The sequence below is a fragment of the Dipodomys ordii genome, unplaced genomic scaffold (assembly GCF_000151885.1).
Source record: "Dipodomys ordii isolate 6190 unplaced genomic scaffold, Dord_2.0 Scaffold49, whole genome shotgun sequence".
Lineage (NCBI taxonomy): Eukaryota > Metazoa > Chordata > Mammalia > Rodentia > Heteromyidae > Dipodomys > Dipodomys ordii.
The window spans coordinates 12,566,199-12,584,084 of NW_012267265.1; the positions used below are offsets into that span (position 1 = coordinate 12,566,199).

A 17,886-nucleotide genomic window follows, 5' to 3' on the forward strand; every position below is an offset into this window, starting at 1 on the left:
GGTAAATGCCCAAAAGTGGGATTGCTGGGTCATAGGGGAGCTCCATGTGGAGTCTTTTGAGGAACCTCCATACTGCTTTCCAAAGTGGTTGAACAAGTTTACATTCCCACCAACAATGCAGTAAGGTTCCCTTTTGGCCACATCCCCTCCAGCGTCTGTTGTTATTAGATTCTTTGAGTATAGCCATTCTAACTCGGGTGAGGTGGTATCTCAATGTTGTTTTGATTTGCATTTCTTTTATGGCTAGAGAAGTTTGAGCTTTTCTTCATGTGTCTATTGGCCATTCTTATTTCCTCTTCAGAGAAGTCTCTCTTTAAGTCTTTAGTCCACTTATCAATCGGGCGGTTGTTTCTTTGAGGATTTGTTGTTGGGGGATTTAATTTTTTGGGGTTCTAAGTATATTTTAGATATGAGGCCCTTGTCTGTTATATGGCTAGTGAAGATCTTCTCCCAATCCATAGACTTTGTATTGATCTTCTAGCTATGTCCTTTGCCATGCAAAAGCTCTGCAGTTTCATGCAATCCCATTGGTCCAAACTTTCTTTGATTTGGTGTGTTTCTGGGTCCTTATTAAGAAAATTTCAGCCCATGCCAAGGAGCCCTAGAGTTTCTCCTATTCCTTCCTGTAATGTTTTCAGGGTGTCTGCTTTTACTTTATGGCCTTTGATCCATTTGGAGTTGATTCTGGTGCAGGGTGATGTATAAGGTTCTAGCTTTAGTTTTCTACAGGTGTTTAACCAGTTTTGCCAGCACCATTTACTGAAGAAGGCTGTCTTTCTTCCATTCTATTTTTTTTTAGCTCCCTTATCAAAGAATAGGTGGCCATAGGTCTGTGGGTTCATTTCTGGGTCTTCAGTTTTATTCCACTGGGACTCAGGTCTGTTCTTGTGCCAGTACCAAGCCATTTTGATGGCTTTGTAGTAGAGTTTGAAATTTTGGTATTGATATTCCTCCAGCACTGTTCTTTTTGTTAAGCATTGTTTTTTGTGATTGGGGTCTTTTATTGTTCCACATGAAGAATGAGGTTGGGATATTGATAGGTATTGCATTGAATTTGTAGATAGCCTTTGGCAGTATTGTCATTTCCATGATGTTAATCCTCCCAATCCAGGAGCATGGGAGGTTTTTCCACTTCCTTAGTTCTGCTTTAATTTCCTTTTTCAGGTTTTTAAAAGTTTTTTTATTATGGAAGTCCATCACTTCTTTAGTTAACTTCTAGGTATTTATTTTTTGTGGGGCTATTGCAAAAAGAGTTGCTTTCCTGATTTCAGCCACGCTCTTCTCATTGTTATTGGCATACAGAAAAGCCATTGATTTTTGAGGGTTAATTTTATACCCCTGCTACTTTGACAAAGTTTTGGATCAGCTTGAGAAACTTGGGAGTGGAGTCCATGGGGAAGAACCATTTACTTTTAAGACATTTTTTTGGCTGGGCTCTGGTGGCCCACGCCTGTAATCCTAGTTACTCAGTAGACTGAGATCTGAGTATTGTGGTTCAAAGCCAGTCTAGGCAGGAAAGTCCGTGAGACTCTTAACCCCAGTAAACCACCAGAAAGCCAGAAGTGGCTCAAGTGGTAGAGCGCTAGCCTTGAGCTGAAGAGGTGTGATACAGCGCCCAGGCCCAGAGTTCAAGCCCTATGACTGACAAAAAATAAAAATAAAAAAAATTGGGGGTGGAGGGGAGGGATGAGATGTCATTAGATAGCCCAGACTGGCCTGTAACTTGTGTAGATACAGTTGGCCTCAAATTTGTCCTAAGATTAAAGATGTGCACTACCTTACCTGGCTAGTTTCAAGAGTGTTTTTAAAGTCTTGTCTCCTTTTAGGCAGAGGGCTCTGTAATATTCAGATTTCCTTTGACTTAACTGACAATTTTAATGCTGAATTGAAGTGCAAGGATCAGGGATCCATCATGGAAAAACTGACTGGGATTTTCTGACCCACTTTTTGAGAGACAAGATCTAAATAGTTGGAAAATATTTATGATGTAACAGTTTTTTACTGGTGAGCTCTAAACTACTCATTGGTTTAAAGGCTCCTCTTCAGAGCCACCATCTTGAGTGGACTGTATTATTTGTATAAGAAAGTACCTTGGCCCTTTGTTTTTGAATCACTTGTTAACAATCTGCATGAGCCATAGATGACATTCACTAAATTGAGCACTTAAAAAGTGCTATGTTAGTTTACATTGTTATAATAAAATACCCTAGACTAAAAATACGGATTTTTTTTGTAGTTCTAAAGGCTAGATGTCTAAGATGAAGGGTCTGCCAATTTGGTTCCGGAGTCTGAGATCATCTCTCTATGTCTGTCTTAAAAGGGCACAAATCCTGTTCATGATGTCTCATCTTAATGACCTAAGTCATTCTCATTAGGGATTAGCAATTCTGCATGTAACTTTTGAAGGGACAGAAGTAGTCAGTGTGTAACAATCACAATTTGATAACCATATTCACAATTGAGATAATGAACATTATCTTTTACTGCTGAAAGTTTTCGCCTTTCTGTGATTTTCCCCTTACTCCTAGGAACCCACTGATCTGCATTTTTGCATCTTAAGTTGAGTTCACCTTTTCTGAAATTAAAAACAATTTTTTGTGTGCTGGTATTGGGATTTTAACTCAGTGCTTGGCTACTGTCCCTTAGCTATATTTTGCTCAAGGATGGTGCTATACCATCCTTGATCCACAGCTCTACTTCTGGCTTTTTGGTAGTTAACTGAAAATAATAGTCTCACAGACTTTCCTGCCTGGGCTGTCTTTGAACCATGATCCTCAGATCTCAGCCTCCTGAGTAGAATTACAGGTGTGGCTTATATATTTAATTTTTTTTTAAAAAAACTGTCAACCTGTGTCTCAAAGTGGCCATACTGCCATACTGTTTTACATTCCCAACAGCAGTGTATAAAAATGACAGTTTTTCCTACCAGTTGGTATGATCATGCATGTATTTTCTTAATTTCAGTCATTCTAGTAGGTATATAGTGGTATCACTTTGAGCTTAATTTCAAGTTTTTTTTTTCTTTTGAATCTCTCTCTGTATTGCCCAAACTGGCTTGGAATTTGTGATCCTCCCACCTTAGCCTACTTTGTAGCTGGGACCATAAGCATGTGCCACCATGTCTGGTTCACATTGTGTTTTTGCCTTTTATTTCCCTAATGACTAATATGTTGATCATATTTGTGCCTATTTGCCATCTGTGTGTTGCCTTTGGTGTAAAGTGATTGCTAAAATATTTGCTCATGTTCTAAATTGAGTTAATCTTTTTCTTACTGAAATTTATGTGTTCTAGATGTAAGGGCCACTGCCAGATATATGATTTGCAAATGCCTTCTCCCTGTCTATAGCTTGCTTGCTCATCTTCCTAATAGCATCCTTTGAAAATCAGAAATGTTAATGTTGATGAAATAATATTTGTTATTTTTTTCCTTAGTGGCCTGTATTGTTGTCATATTTAAGAATTCGTTGCCTAACTCATGGTCCCAGAGATTTTGTGGACGTCTTAGTAGAGCTCTATGATCTAATTTGATTTGTTTTATATATGGTATGAAGCATGGGTCAGTAATTTTTTCAATTTTGCCAGCCCTCTGCAACTTCATTGAGAATCTGTTTATCATTTGTATGTAGATTTATTTCTGGACTCTATATTCTGTTCCATTGCTTACTTAACAGCTGCCAACATGGACATTAGCTACCACCACATCCTGTTCAACTTTATTCCTTTTTTTTGGCTCTTCCATGTTCTTTGCAATTTTATATAAAGTTCTGCCAAAATAAATAATAAAGCACCTTTACATTGCTTATTGGGACCATGTTGAATCCACAAATCAGTTTGGAGAGAATGACAATCTCAGTTTGCCTGGTTAAAATCCAAGCAAAATTACCTAAGGCTGTGAGCTGTGCATACTTGAGTGCCAAATTTCTGACCTGAGTATTACTTTAAGTGGGTGACAGTATCTTCTCAGCAGTCAGAAGCAGAGGAGACACCAGGCTTGGGATGGGAGCGAAAAATGTCTGTTTGATTCTGTTGAGTTTCTGATGATGGTAAAAGAGACACTGCCACATCCTGCTCCCCACTTGAAGTGTACTGGAAGTTGGGCATGCAAGTTTGTGGTGGACAAGTAATTTGAATGGAAGCTGAGATGATACATAGGATTATGGGCCCAAGTTGGAAGGAAGATTTTAATTATGACCCTGACAAAATACAGCTCCTGATTTGGTTCTTCTAAACACTTAAACAACTAAAGTACTATTTTGTTCTTTCCCCTCACTTTCTGATCAAGACTACCATGTTTGAAATAGAGGGGCTGTGCAGAGTAAAAGTCCTTGCTACTGATTCCTGAGCTTGGATAATGTTGCCCTAAAATGCCAGTATTTAGGAATTATTTTTTATTCTGTAATTACAAGGAAATTGAATAAGCAGAATCTTAAATTTTAAAAGTTTGTGTTTCTCCAAGGACATAAAGTAGACACCAGCAGCTTAACTGGCATCACTGAGAGCAGAGGTCAGCCCTTACAGACCATGAGCCATGACAGGCCACATCTGCATTCTGCTCAAGAATATTTAATCTAGGCCAGTGCTGCCATTTTTACACATGTGGAAACCAGGGCCAGACTTTCCTTGGGGTTTGGTGATGCGCCTTGTTGTTCCACTGATACTACAGTGGTGGAGGAAGTAGCACTGGTAACCTCTGCTCCACTACTCTATTGTGCGCCTCTGAGAGCCACTTGCATTAGTCATCACCTCCCCCACTCCTCCCTCCCCTCACCTGTCCAAGCTACTAAAGGTGAAGGTCATGTGGAAAGGAAGCACTGTGCTCCACTGTTCTAGATGACAAAGACTCCCTAGTCTGGGATGCTTGACCATGCCCTGCTGCCTTAGGGTAGATGCTCTGTGTGCGTCTTACCAGTCAGTCAGCAGCAGTCTCCGTACAAATGGCTCTGGAACAGCTGACTCAGAAGCCCAGTGGGAATTCCATATGCTGGTTCCTTTTGTCATTCTACTTTCATAATTGTTTAGTAAAACAGTTACAGTTTGTAAACTAAAGTTTATTGTCATTAATGAGAACTGAAATATTACCCATAGGCTGATGTTTTATTTGGTAAACCACTTAATGAGGAATTTGAAGACTTGATTCAATAATAATAGTAGCTTACCACTTCCTGGAGTTTACAAAGCCCCTGATATTATGTTACACCATTGTTTTCTGGTGGAGAAGCAGTTAAGAGGAGTGATAGCATTTGCCAAAGCTTTGGAGCTAATAGGGCTTTCTCAACATTCCCCAATAGGAGACAATTTCCTCCTAAGGGCATTTCTAGATCACACACTACCCAGTGCTCCTATTTGCTTTTTGTGCCAGATTGGGTCTCCAGTGTTATACTCAGTAAGCCACTGAAGGTCTTTATTGACGGTAGGTGGGGTTGGAGAACATGGGGTGGGGGTAAGCTAGAGGGGCAGCAGAAGACAAGACAGCAGGACACAAAGACAGCAGGACAGAGGAACAGAGACCAACTTCAAAACTGAGACTAGATAGCATCTTTGTACTTAAAATTGCCTTAGCCACCCTGTCTGGAAAGTTCTCCAGTGCCAGCCTGGCGCAGAGGCCCAGAGCTTGGTGCCACATGCAGTATAAAAACACTGTTCCTGTGGCTTCATGCTTAGAAGTCACTTTGGTCACCACCTAAAATAAATGCTTTTGATTGTTGTTTACCTATCAGTAAAACAGAAATTTGAACTGTTTGATATACTGCATTAGGATTGTCTTTTAAGGATCTAAAAAATGATGGAAGTTAATGATACATGTTGTATATCATATATATGATACATGATATATATATATTATATATAAGCTGTAAGATATTCTTCATACTCTTGATACTTGTACTCAAATAAAAAAAAGTGGTGAGCAGCCCATCAGAATCTCCACAGAAATGACACCTCCTCTGCCAGTGAAGTAGCAAAACAATAAATATAGATTTCTCAATCCTTTTCTGATTTAGAGAGCAATAGCAGCTGATTAGGTGTCTTTTAAATTAGTCCTTCATATCAAAATTTTAGCAAAGATGATTAAGCTTTCCCTATTAAAAAAAACATAGGCGTGAATAGTAACAACAAATTAACAGTTGTTTCTTTGTTTCAGATTATGTAACTGAATGTGTTTGTTTTGGCTATACTGAGATTTGAACTCATAGCCTCATGCTTACCAGGCAAACACTCTATGGCTGAGCCACATCTCCAGGCTTACCACTGAGTTTTAACACACTGAACCATAAATGAATGCATTTGACAAGCAATACTTTTAAAAATCATTTTGCTAAAGTGATTGTCTTTTCAATGATTGTCTTTTCTTTTTAATGATTTTAGGAAACAGATATTGATGACAGATATGGAGATTTGGATTCCAGAGGTGATTCTGACCTTCTAGAAAGCCCACCATCCTCAGATAGAACCCCTGAGATTCTCCAGAAAGCGCTATCTGGTCTGTCATCAAGGTATGATTGGGTAAAGATGGATGGATCTTGGTATAATGAGATAAGCTGGGTGTTATTTTTGCCTTTGTAATGAATTTGGCTGTTCTTACGTTTTAGAATCAGGAGAGGGAAGGTTTAGACTTTCTAGCCACCTAGTCAGGGAGGCTCAGGCCACACAAACTCTGCTGAACTCTTCTGGCCTTGCTGAGCATGAGGAATCTGAGTCTGGGGAATGACTGATGAAGGTTACAGACCCAACAGGGTGTCCTCCCCAAAGGCAGGGATCTGTGTATACCTCAGGTTGCCTCTTCTCATATTGGAACTTTTGGACCAAGGAAATTACAGCGAAGTTTTTGGAATACCAAAAACTTTTTTCTTTTAAGTGAGTTACAAATTACTGTATAAAATTTCACAACACTTTACCATTTGTGTTATGGTTTTTTGGCCATAGAAGTTCAGCTAACTTTATGTCACTCCCACTGTATGCTTTAGTACTATGAACTGTAAAATTTATACAAGTGAAGTAATGTAGATTAATATGTAAATTAATGTTTGTGGGGGTTTTTTTTTTTGGTCGGTTGTAGGGCCTGAACTCTGGGCCTGAGCGCTGTCCCTCAGCTCTTCAGCTCAAGGCTAGCGCTCTACCACTTGAGCCACAGCACCACTTCCGGCTTTTTCTGCTTATGTGGTGCTGAGGAATTGAACCCAGGGCCTCATGCATGCAAGGCAAGCACTCTACCACTGAGCCCAGCCCCCTAATGTATTACTAATATGTAAAATACTACATTTATTTTATTGTGAAAATACTGTACAGAGGGGTTACAATTACATGGGCAAGATAATGAGTACATTTCTTATCAAGGATTGTAGCTTCCTCCTTTGTTTCCGCTTCCCATCCCTTCTCAACCTCCCCCCCAACCCCCGCATTTCCCCCACCAAAGTTGTAAAGTTCATTTTTCGACAAAAGGACTTGTACATCTCATTGTTGCAATGGGTCCTCCTGTATCCCTGTTTTAACGATTTATTTTTTCCCTTCCCCTCCACATATACCAACATAATATATAGTGAAAGCAGGGGTTATACCATGGGGGAGGGACATACAAAGCAACAAAGATATAATCTTATAAATATGTTAGAAACAATCACATGAAAGATCTCTCTCTCTCTCTCTTTTTTTTTTTTTTGGTCAGTCCTGGGGCTTGAGCTCTAGACCTGGGAGCTGTCCCTGAGCAATTCAGAAATACTACATTTTTTTGTAGAATTGTGTTTCCCAACATTTTTACTATGTCACACAGAAAAAAATTAAATCATATCCCAAGAGACACCCAAATATGCATTTTTCTTTCTGTAGTAATGTAATCCCAGCTACTCTGGGGGTGGAGAAAGGAAATTCAGGCAAACATTTGTGAGACCTTATCTCACTAATAAGGCATATCCAGGCAAACATTTATGAGATCTTATCTCAGAAAACAAGCTGGATATGGTTACTTTGTGCCTGTAATTCCAGCTACTTGGAAAGGCAATGTAGAAGGATTTTATCAAAAGCATGAGACCTTATCTCAAAAACAAAAGGGGGGATAGTGTGGCTCAAGAGATAGAGTACTTACCTGGAAAACACAAATAAAATGTAATCAAGTAACTCCTGCAGTTACTAGTGTGATGCTCTCTGACTCCCCCCTCCCCCCCCTTGATGCTGCTTTGTTAATTGACCAAAAAAAAAAAATTGCTAAGTTGCAACTTCCTTAGTCTTACTTCTCATTTGTCACAGCGGACAACTAAACTCACAATACATTTACTAAATACAGCTAAAACCCACTGTTTTTAATAAATGTAAGAGGACTTTTTCTCCTTATTTTGCAGTTTAACCAAGGTACAGGGGAAAGTCATTCAACTCAGTTTCTTCTACTTCATATTCACAATAATAGATCACTGACATCTCAAATGTGTGGGGGTGTACTCTGCACACAAGCCCACGGGCAGCTCTGCAACCAGGCCCAGTGGGTGTGTGTAACCGAAATCCATCCTGACACTGTCCACCTGGAGACAGCAGCACATTCCCGTGGGTCGGGCTCAGCCCTGCACCATGGCCCCAGTGCAGACACTAGGCAGAAGCCTGGGCCTGCAGAACTTCACATTGACCAGCCACAACTTGGGATTCCACAGCCCCTTCTTATTTTAAAGGATATTGTTGTAAGCACAGAACTCTCAGACCTCAAGGAAGCATTTACATTTAGTAGTTTAGCATTGAGTATTTTAAATGATAGTAAAGGCACAGAATTGGGATGCTTCCCACCTCACCATGGGGGTGAGCTCTCCTTCATATTTCTGCAAGCCTCTATGCATTCTCTGTCCAGCTCACCAAACCCCATGGTTTTGAGTTTTAAGAAGACTTCATTGCCTAGGCAATGACTGCAGTAGAATCAGCCATGCAGCTGGGAAGTGGACAGTAAGGGTCTGATTGATACCCACAGATCCCTCCCAGCTGCTCTTCCCTGCGGTGACACAGGGCCCTTTTTGGGGACTCTTTATGTTTATTGGCATAGATTAGTTGTACAAAGGGGAATTTCATTTATTTATTTATTTATTTTTGTCATTTGTGGGGCCTGAACTCTGGGCCTGGGCGCTGTCCCTGAGCTCTTCAGCTCTAAGCAAGCCTCTACCACTTGAGCCACAGTGCCACTTCCAGGAATTTCATTTATACATGACAATTGTGTCCACATTTTTGCATGTATATACAATGTATCTGGGTCAACTTTACCCTGGCCTCCTCTTCTCTTTCTTAAACAATTTCAGCGGGTTTTGTTGTTCTGGTTCATACATATAAACAACTTTTTTCCATCATATTCATTCTCATCCACCCTCTTCATTTGCCCCCTATTAGCCCATTATGTTAATGGTACTAAGGAGTTTCCGTCATGATATTTTAGATGTGGAGTTGGAGGATCTTATGGCCTGCTATCATACAAATCTACTATCAGACAAGTCTGAATATTTCTTTATGGCCAGCTCTGAAACAGAAAGGCAGTTGGAATATATTTTTAGTTTCTGTGATCTGCCAAGGAGAAGACACATTCTAGTTTCTAAGACCTGCTGTGGAGGAAAAAAAAGAGGCGCAGGTGAAAGGAGGGCAGGAGAAAAAGAGAGGAGAGGGGGAAGGGAGAAAGAGAAGGGGAGGGTGAGGGAGAAGTCTGTTTACTTAGAAAAAAGGGCTAGAGGAACTATGAGCCTATAGTGTGTTTGAAATCTGGAAAATGTGTATTCATATAAATTGGTTCAGGGACAGTTTTCATATTTTTAAGGCCATCAAGAAAATCTTATGTCTATCATAGAAAGCATGGTTATCATTTTAATAGTTCTTAGTTCCCAGTTGTTTCCATGACCTAGTTCACAGATGTACCTTTGCTTTCAAACCACATTAGATTTGTTTCAGACCTGAATTTTTGTCAATATTATGTAATAACAATGCCAGATTCTGATGTGTCATTCATAAGATTATAGTTAGTAAATGTTTTCTCTGTAGACAAAAACAATAGCAAATGATAGATGATAGTAGTTATTGAGCATATATAGTGTGCTAGACTCCCTTCAAGCACTTTGCATATGCTGATTTATTCTCACAGTCTTTTTGCAACCCAGTTGCCCAGTGAATGAGGACCTAGGCCTTGGCATATGGCAAGTAAGTGAGCTATGCCTTGAGCCCAGGCATGGTGGCTTTTAAGGCCAGTGTTCTTACCCAGAATGCTTATGAGAGAATTCTTTTTCCAAAAACAATTAGTGGAGAGTGCAACACTTTTCATCTCCTCAAGAAACTTTCCTACAGAGATTGCATCAGTGTGTCAAATATTGTGATTTATACATTTTTGGCCTCTTTTTCAATCTGATAACCAAGGAGGGGGTAAAAACCCCTGTAATCCTCCTACATCAATATTGCAGTACTTTGGTGTTGATTCTTTGAGACTTTTCTCCTGTGCATTATGCATGTATGTGTTTATTGTAAAAATATGATCGTGTTCTTGCTATTTTGATTTCATCCTGTGGCATTATCATGAAGAATGACCCATTTTCATGTCCTTAAATGTACTTCAGGAAATTGTGTGTGTGTGTTTGTGTGTGTGTGTGTGTATGTACGCACTAGTGCAAGTCTTGGAGGCTGAACTTACGGCCTGAACTTTTTTGTTCTACTACTTGAACCACAGCTTCACTTCTGGCATTTTGCTGGTTAATTTGAGATAAGAGACTTACAGACTTACCTGCTTGGGCTGGCTTTGAACTGCAGTCCTGTGAAGAGTTAAGATTACAGGCATGAGCCATTGACAACAGGCTTTGGGAAGATTTTTAATGGCTGAATGCTACGACTGTAGTCACAGTTTATTTGACCAGGCTAGTTACTTTATTTGTAAGTATTCATGATGGAAAACATCTCTCCATTAAACAGTTTTCTTTGTATCTTAACTTTTTGTTTTTGAATCCACAGGTATTTCCTTAGGATCAACTCTGAAGAAGGAGATTGCTTGTTTAAGTTTTGTGCCTAGGCTTGGTCAAGGCCAATATACAATACCCCAGAAGAACACATGCTGTTGAAATATAGACTGTCTCAAAGGGTTTCGTGTAGTTGACCAATTGTCTCCAACCAGTCCCTGATCTGTGGGTAGATTTGTGGAATATTCATTAGCTAGGCAGATTTAGCTCTGCCTCTAGGGAAGTTCTTCTCCATCAGATGTTTGGTAGTATGTAGAGACATTTTAGGTGGTCACAGGGGAGCTGCTGCTGGCAGCTATTAGGTAGACTAGGAACACTGTTGAGTACCTCAGGACAGCCTCACAACAGGGCCATCTGGCCCCAAATGACACTAGAACAAAGCTAGAGAAACCCCTGAAGTACCTGCATTTAGCCTGACTGGGACCCTTGAATTTTATAATGCCATCTCCTTTCTCTTAGAGACCTTGCACAGTCCTTGTCCACTTCTGCCAGAAGCTGGTAGATGACCTTTCTCTAGACTCCTATTATCTGTCAGATGGCCACTGCAACTCTGTTTACTCTTGACAGCTGACTCTGGGTCCTCATTCTTTTTTTGGGGGGGGGTCAGTCCTGGGACTTGAACTCTGGTCCTGGATACTGTCCCTGAGCTCTTCAGTTCAAGGCAAGTGTTGTGCCACTTGAGCCACAGCACCACTTCAGGTTTTCTGGTGGTTTATTGGGCTGGCTTTGAACCGCGATCCTCATCGCTAGGATTATAGGCATGAGCCACTGGTGCCTAGCTGTGTTCTCATTCTTGACTGAACCAAACTGTGGGTCAGCCTGAGCTCTTGTACCTCTAGGGCAGTAAATTGCTTTTGTTAAGAAGACATTGGGTACTACCATGATTGGGTACTACAGTGAATATGTAAACACTTAAGATGATAATTTTTCCTTTTTCCTTTCCTTTTCTATACTGGGCATTGATCCTGGGATCTTACACAAGCAAAACATGTGGTTTACTGTGGTGTATCTCCTCCCTGAGATGATTACCTTTAAGGACACTGCTTAATTATGTGTTTAAAATAACTCATTTGCAGCTCACATCGGTCTTGGGGAGGTTGGATTAGAATAAATTTATATAATCAAAATAATTAGGGATGGCATTTGGGCATAAAGATTTAGACGTAAAATCAAGGTCTTCCCAATGCGATAATTGTAGCATGGGAAAGGAAATCAAGGTTTTTGAACTACAAACCAGATGGTTCTCTGGATCTTAGTAGCAGTGTTCCCCTTTCTCTATATTGTACCCTGAGTTTAGTGCTTCATCCTTGGAAGATGCTACGTGTTTGAATGTTTTCTCAAGTTCCTGTGTGTGGAGCTTCATCCCTAGTGAAACAGTGCTGAGAGGTGAGGCCTGATTAGAAAGCAGGTAGGTCATGAGAGCAGAGCCTTGGCGAGTACGTTAATGTCATCAGTAATGGGGGAGGAAAGTTACAAGAGCAATCTTTTGATAAAATTGAGCCTGCCGGTTCTCGCTGGCTTGTGCTCTTGTTTCTACTGTGGGATGACACAGCAACCCCATTCAGTGCCATGGGGGATACCTGGCTGCCCAGTGCAAAAACACATCAAAAGTACAAAAACACATCTCCTTATTAGGTATTACATTATACAAAATGCAGAAAATGTTAGTCCTCTGTATGCCCAAATTTGCACTCTGTATTCTCAGAAAATTTGGAGGAGAGCCGTTTACACCAAAAGAAGGAACTGAGCTATATGATTTTTGATGGGCGAGGAGAGTTTTTCTGGGAGGGGTATTGTCTGTGTAATAAAAGTCAGCCAGATAGAATATGTTCCTGAGAACGCAGGTTTCGTTTACCATGAAATTTGGGATAATGTAAAGAGAGCAAGTTTCCTGTTTAAAAACCTCTTGATTGTCTACAAATGACATTCTCTGAAGTTCAAAGCCAAGTTTAAGGTAACACCTATCTAGGGACTGATTTCTGAAACTTCTGTGCTTCTTTCTGGAAGTTAGGCTTGAGAATCCTGTCAGATTCATTCATAAAGGAGGACTAGAGATACTACTAGGATTCAGCTGAACCTGACAGGATTGTCATCAATGGCTAGCTTTAAGCCCTTTTTTTACTTCTGACTAGCTCTGACTCAGCCTGGTTTCCTAATCCATTCATTAATCCATAAGCACCTGTCTCTGAAGCTAAATAGAACTGTGCAGCTGTCACAGTTTTGATTCTACACCCATCTTTAGTTCAGTTTCGAAGTGTATGTTCTGATGAGAACTGTTTGAGTCTGCAGATTTTGTTAAAGAGTAGAGAGAGGGAAATCAAGTGGGATAAGTTCAATTTCGGTGTTTTGTGAAAAACTTTGAAATCCAGAAAAAAGTATATGGATTTAATGTTATTTGTTATTTTTAGATCCTTTAAGTGCAGGAATGACATGATGAAGGAATGTTTGAAATCAAGTATATTAACTATGAGGCTGAGGAATAGGGTGTGAATAGGTTGCTTGCGTGGTGTGCATGAGGCTCCAGGCTTATTAAAGAGAATCTGGAAGGAGAGGCAGGAGAATCACAAGTTAGAGGTTAGCCCAGGCAAAGTTATGGCTCAAGTGGTGCCTGCCTAGGAGTCTAAATCCCTGAGTTCAGTTCCAGTACTGAAAAAAGATAATGAATGATACACTTAAGATTCATGTATTTCAATGTATGTAAGAAACAGAAAGCAAGGAATGTCGCTAGTATTTTATATACGAATGAAGTCAGCTAATATTTCTGCTCTAAAAATGGGAATGAATAAATATGTTACTAGATTAAATTGAATGAAAATCTTTTGTAAAAATAAATGACCTGGGAACTAGTATCTCACACCTATAATCCTAGTTACTCAAGAGACTGAGATCACAGTTCAACGCCAGCTGGGTAGGAAAAACTGTGAGACTCTTATCTCTAATTAATTACCAAAAAGCCAGAAGTAGAGCTATAGCTTAAGTGGTAGAGGGCTAGTCCTGAGCAAAAAAGCCCAAGGACAGCACTTAAGCCCTGAGTTCAAGCCCCAGGATTGAAAAAAAATAAATATCATAAAAATCCTAGAGAAAAATTGGTAATTTAGAAATCACCCCATAAAGGTATGTTCAGAACCTGATTTTTGCATTTCATCTTTTGACTTTTGTTTTTTTAAGACAAGGTCTTACTCTGTTGCCCAGACTGGATTGAAACTCCTGAGCTTAAGCAATCCCCTTGCTTTACCCTCCCCAAGGAGCTGGGACTACAGCTGTGTAGTACCACATCTGGCTTTAGAAATCATGTGATGGGGGCTGAGAAGGTGGCTCAGTGGTAGAGCGCTTGCCTTGCATGCATGAGGCCCTGGGTTTGATTCCCCAGCACCACATAAGCAAAAAGAAAAAAATCCGGAAGTGGCACTGTGGCTCAACTGGTAGAGCTCTAACCTTGAACTGAAGTGCTGAGGGACAGTGCCCAGGCCCTGAGTTCAGGCCCCATGACCGGACCCCCCCCAAAAAAAAAGATATGATGATGTTGAGGTTCTTGCCACATATTAGGATCATTTTGGATGTTTTGCACACCGGGGTTATTTGTAGGGTATATTGGGAATTAAATCATAGGTTCCTGGTTTAGGGTGAGTTGGGGGGGCAGGTAGCAGGTAATGAGTCCTGTTGGGTACCTTAGGCCTTACACCAGAGCAGGAGTTGGCTTTCTCCACCTATGGAGATGCTGTGACCTTGGGGACAAGGAAAGACCAGGCAGCACCTAAAGAAAGCAGTGTCCTTGCTATGATCTGAGCTTACACTTGGCAACCAGACCTGGGCAACCTCACGCCCTCATTGGCATCTCCATGCTCTCCAGTTTCAGTTCCCTATTATCTTTTGTCACTGCTTCTCCTTTACAGGTTGTACCATCTATGTCACCTTCTTAAATCATCTGTTGTTATTATCTACCACACTAATGGGCCGAGCCCCACCCTGAGGACTTTGGCACCGGGCTGTTCTTCCCCTTCACATCCTCCCTGGTGCATGAGCCACTGCCTGACTCCCTTCCCTCATCATCCACCCCCCCCCTCACATTTAGCAAAAGTTACTTTCTGTCTTCAGCTAACATAATTTACATGTTTAGTTTAGCTCTCAATGAATGCCTACTGTTTGTGTTGTGATACAGAGGGACGCAGGGGACTCTTGAAGAGTAGTGAGGAAAAATTCCTATGTTTGAAAAGTCAGCACTGAAACCAGACCAAAAAAACCCCCAACAACTTAAAATCACAATAAATACTAATTCTCAAAACATTTTCTTTGTAGGTGGAAAAACTGGTGGATCCGTGGAATTGTGACTCTAACTATGATTTCCTTGTTCTTCCTGATCATCTCCATGGGATCTTTTATGCTGATGCTTCTTGTAAGTGGTGGGCATTTCCTTCTTGCTTTGTTCTCAAACATTTAGCTAGGACTAAGGTAATCTGAGCATGTAATTAAGAAGAAAAAGAAGAGAACCCAAGACTCAGTATGAGCTAGTTTCGTTCCTTAAGCATCTTCTAGTTCATGAAATTATTGAGGCCATTTCCAAAATGGCCAATGTGTACATTTGGCAGAGACCAAGTATTGGTGATAGACTGATAGGGCCACGGCCAGGCCAGCACGCGCATGCTAGACATGGCAGAAATGCATACACAGCTCTGAGGTATGCCTAGATCTCTGACTTGAAGGAACTCAGTGAAATGACTATGCCAGCCAAGCAGCCAGATGCCAGAGCAGTGTGGCAGGTAGGAGGGATAAGTCCTACGACAAACATGTTGAGAAGGAAGATTGAGGGAGTCGTTAAGGGCTTCCAAAACAGAAGCCTATGCTGGTAGACAGGGAAGGCTGGCATTACAAGTGTAAACCACAGCATCCTGCCTGTTCTTACTGGTAGTATTTTTTTAATCCCATTTCAGTTAATTTGGCCTCTTGTTATATACCCATTTTATTGCTGTCTGGCTGTTCTTGACCACTTAAAATGTATTTACTCATCCGGCCTCTCCTCCCCCACCCACTCAATCTTGTTTATAGCTAATAAGCTTATAGGTAACATGATATGGTTTTCCTTTTATTATTATTACTATTAAAAATAAGTTTTGCAGTGAAATTTGTCACAATAAAAAAATTCTGTCAACTCATGAAACCACATGAAGTGGCTCTCAGAAAGACCACTACCTCTGCTACTTTTCTTACCCTCTTAGTAATTTTATACTTCTTTAAAGTATTGTAATGAAAAGTGCACGCACGTGCGTACACACACTCACTATTCTGGTCTTTTAATTGATGACATCTTCAAGCACTTTTTCTCACAAAGGGAAAAAAATGGATAGAGGGTAGGACAGAAAGCAAGCCAGGGCAAAGGATACCAGAGTAAAAGCCTTGTGGTAAGCAGGCACGGACATGTGTCCAGCATGCCTGCAGGGCAGATCCCCCAGCTCCAGGGTCAGTCTTTCCAGCCTGCTGGAGGGAGGTGACCCTATGGGTCTGGAAGCTTGGGCATTGAGGAGGCAAGTGTGCTTAGAATACTTGTCAGTGCTGTGTGATGAGGCGGGCATGAAGGAGCAGGCCCCAGCACCATCAGGGACTCAGTCTTGGGTTATGCAAGGATCATAGGTGCTTGGAGGGGGAATATTATGAGCAAAGGCCCAGCTGGCTGGATACTTCAGAAATAAGTGTTTTTCCTTGAGCACAGAGCCTTTGAGGCTGGGGAAAAAAATAGAGGTTTGTTTCTGGAGGCATTAAGTTTGAGTCTATTTAGAAAGGAGTGAGGACCTGATCATTTGCTTTGGTCTCCATTAGAAGAGAATCTTGTGGTTTAGTTCAGAGGGAAAAACTTACTAAGTCAACCACAGTCTAATGGAGACTAGAGCAGGGCAGGGGGTGCGGGAAGGGGGGAAGTTGATATCTGTACACTGTATGCAGCCCCACCTACACCCTGTATGCGGGACCTGTGAGCAGAGTGGGCAGTGCTGCAGACATCCACATGGCAATAAGTATAGAACGGACACAAACGGGCAGCTACCTTGTCCACCTAATATAACAATTAAGTCATGCTTACTGTTCTTTTTTCTTATTAGTTACACAGAGGAGGACTTCATTGTTACATCTCCACATATAAACCACTAGTCTTTATAATCTGTTTTCCTCATGAAATGTAACCTCCTGCATTTAACACACACTTAAGTTGTTGCTAAAATCAGCAACAGTCTATTGCAGTGCTGTAAGGTTTGAGTTGATAAAAAAGTGGTCCTATGGAAGCTCACAAAGGAGCTAAATACTTCTGTTCCCAGGTGCCTGGGGAGCTTTTCTTCCCTCTAGTACAAGAAAAACCTTGATCTAGGACCCTGCCCAAGCCCAGTCTCTTTGGTATATTGATTTTGGCTGTTTGGTGAGCTCCCCTGGGAACAGGTTGTGTTTTTCTACACTCTATTATTGAGTGCAGTAATGAGGGCAAGAGTCTGTGAATAAAGAAGCTTAAAGAAAATTTAAGACATTTTGAAGTTACTTTTGTATGCTTCGATTATGATTTTTGAAAATAGAATAATAAACCTGTCTAAAGTATGTGCAATCTATTTTTATTTTTCGTACTATGAAAGGAAATAGTTTCTTTTTTCTTTACAAGTTATTTGTTTTAATAGGTTAGCTTTGAGAAGAAAATAAAAATGTTAAATATCTAACTAAAGTAGATTTGAATTGTTATTACACATACCTTCATATACAAACACATGTACAAATGCCATATAAAATATAGCATTTAGGGGCTGGGAATGTGGCTCAGTGGTAGAGTGCTTGCCTTGCATGCATGAGTCCCTGGGTTTGATTCCTTATCACCACATAAGCAAAAAGAAAAAAGCCGGAAGTGGCGCTGTGGCTCAAGTGGTAGAGCACTAGCCTTGAGCTGAAGAGCTGAGGGACAGCGCCCAG

The 17,886-nt window shown here is 40.7% G+C and overlaps 1 protein-coding gene across 1 annotated transcript in view; it reads left to right on the top strand.

Annotated features, from left to right (window-relative positions):
• Window positions 1-17,886, top strand: part of Cds1 (CDP-diacylglycerol synthase (phosphatidate cytidylyltransferase) 1) — a 63,038-nt gene that overhangs the window by 9,863 nt on the left and 35,289 nt on the right. The window contains exons 2-3 of the mRNA XM_013020111.1: window positions 6,365-6,492; window positions 15,247-15,343. Coding sequence (XP_012875565.1) covers window positions 6,365-6,492; window positions 15,247-15,343 — 225 coding nt within the window. The remainder of the gene's footprint in view (window positions 1-6,364; window positions 6,493-15,246; window positions 15,344-17,886) is intronic.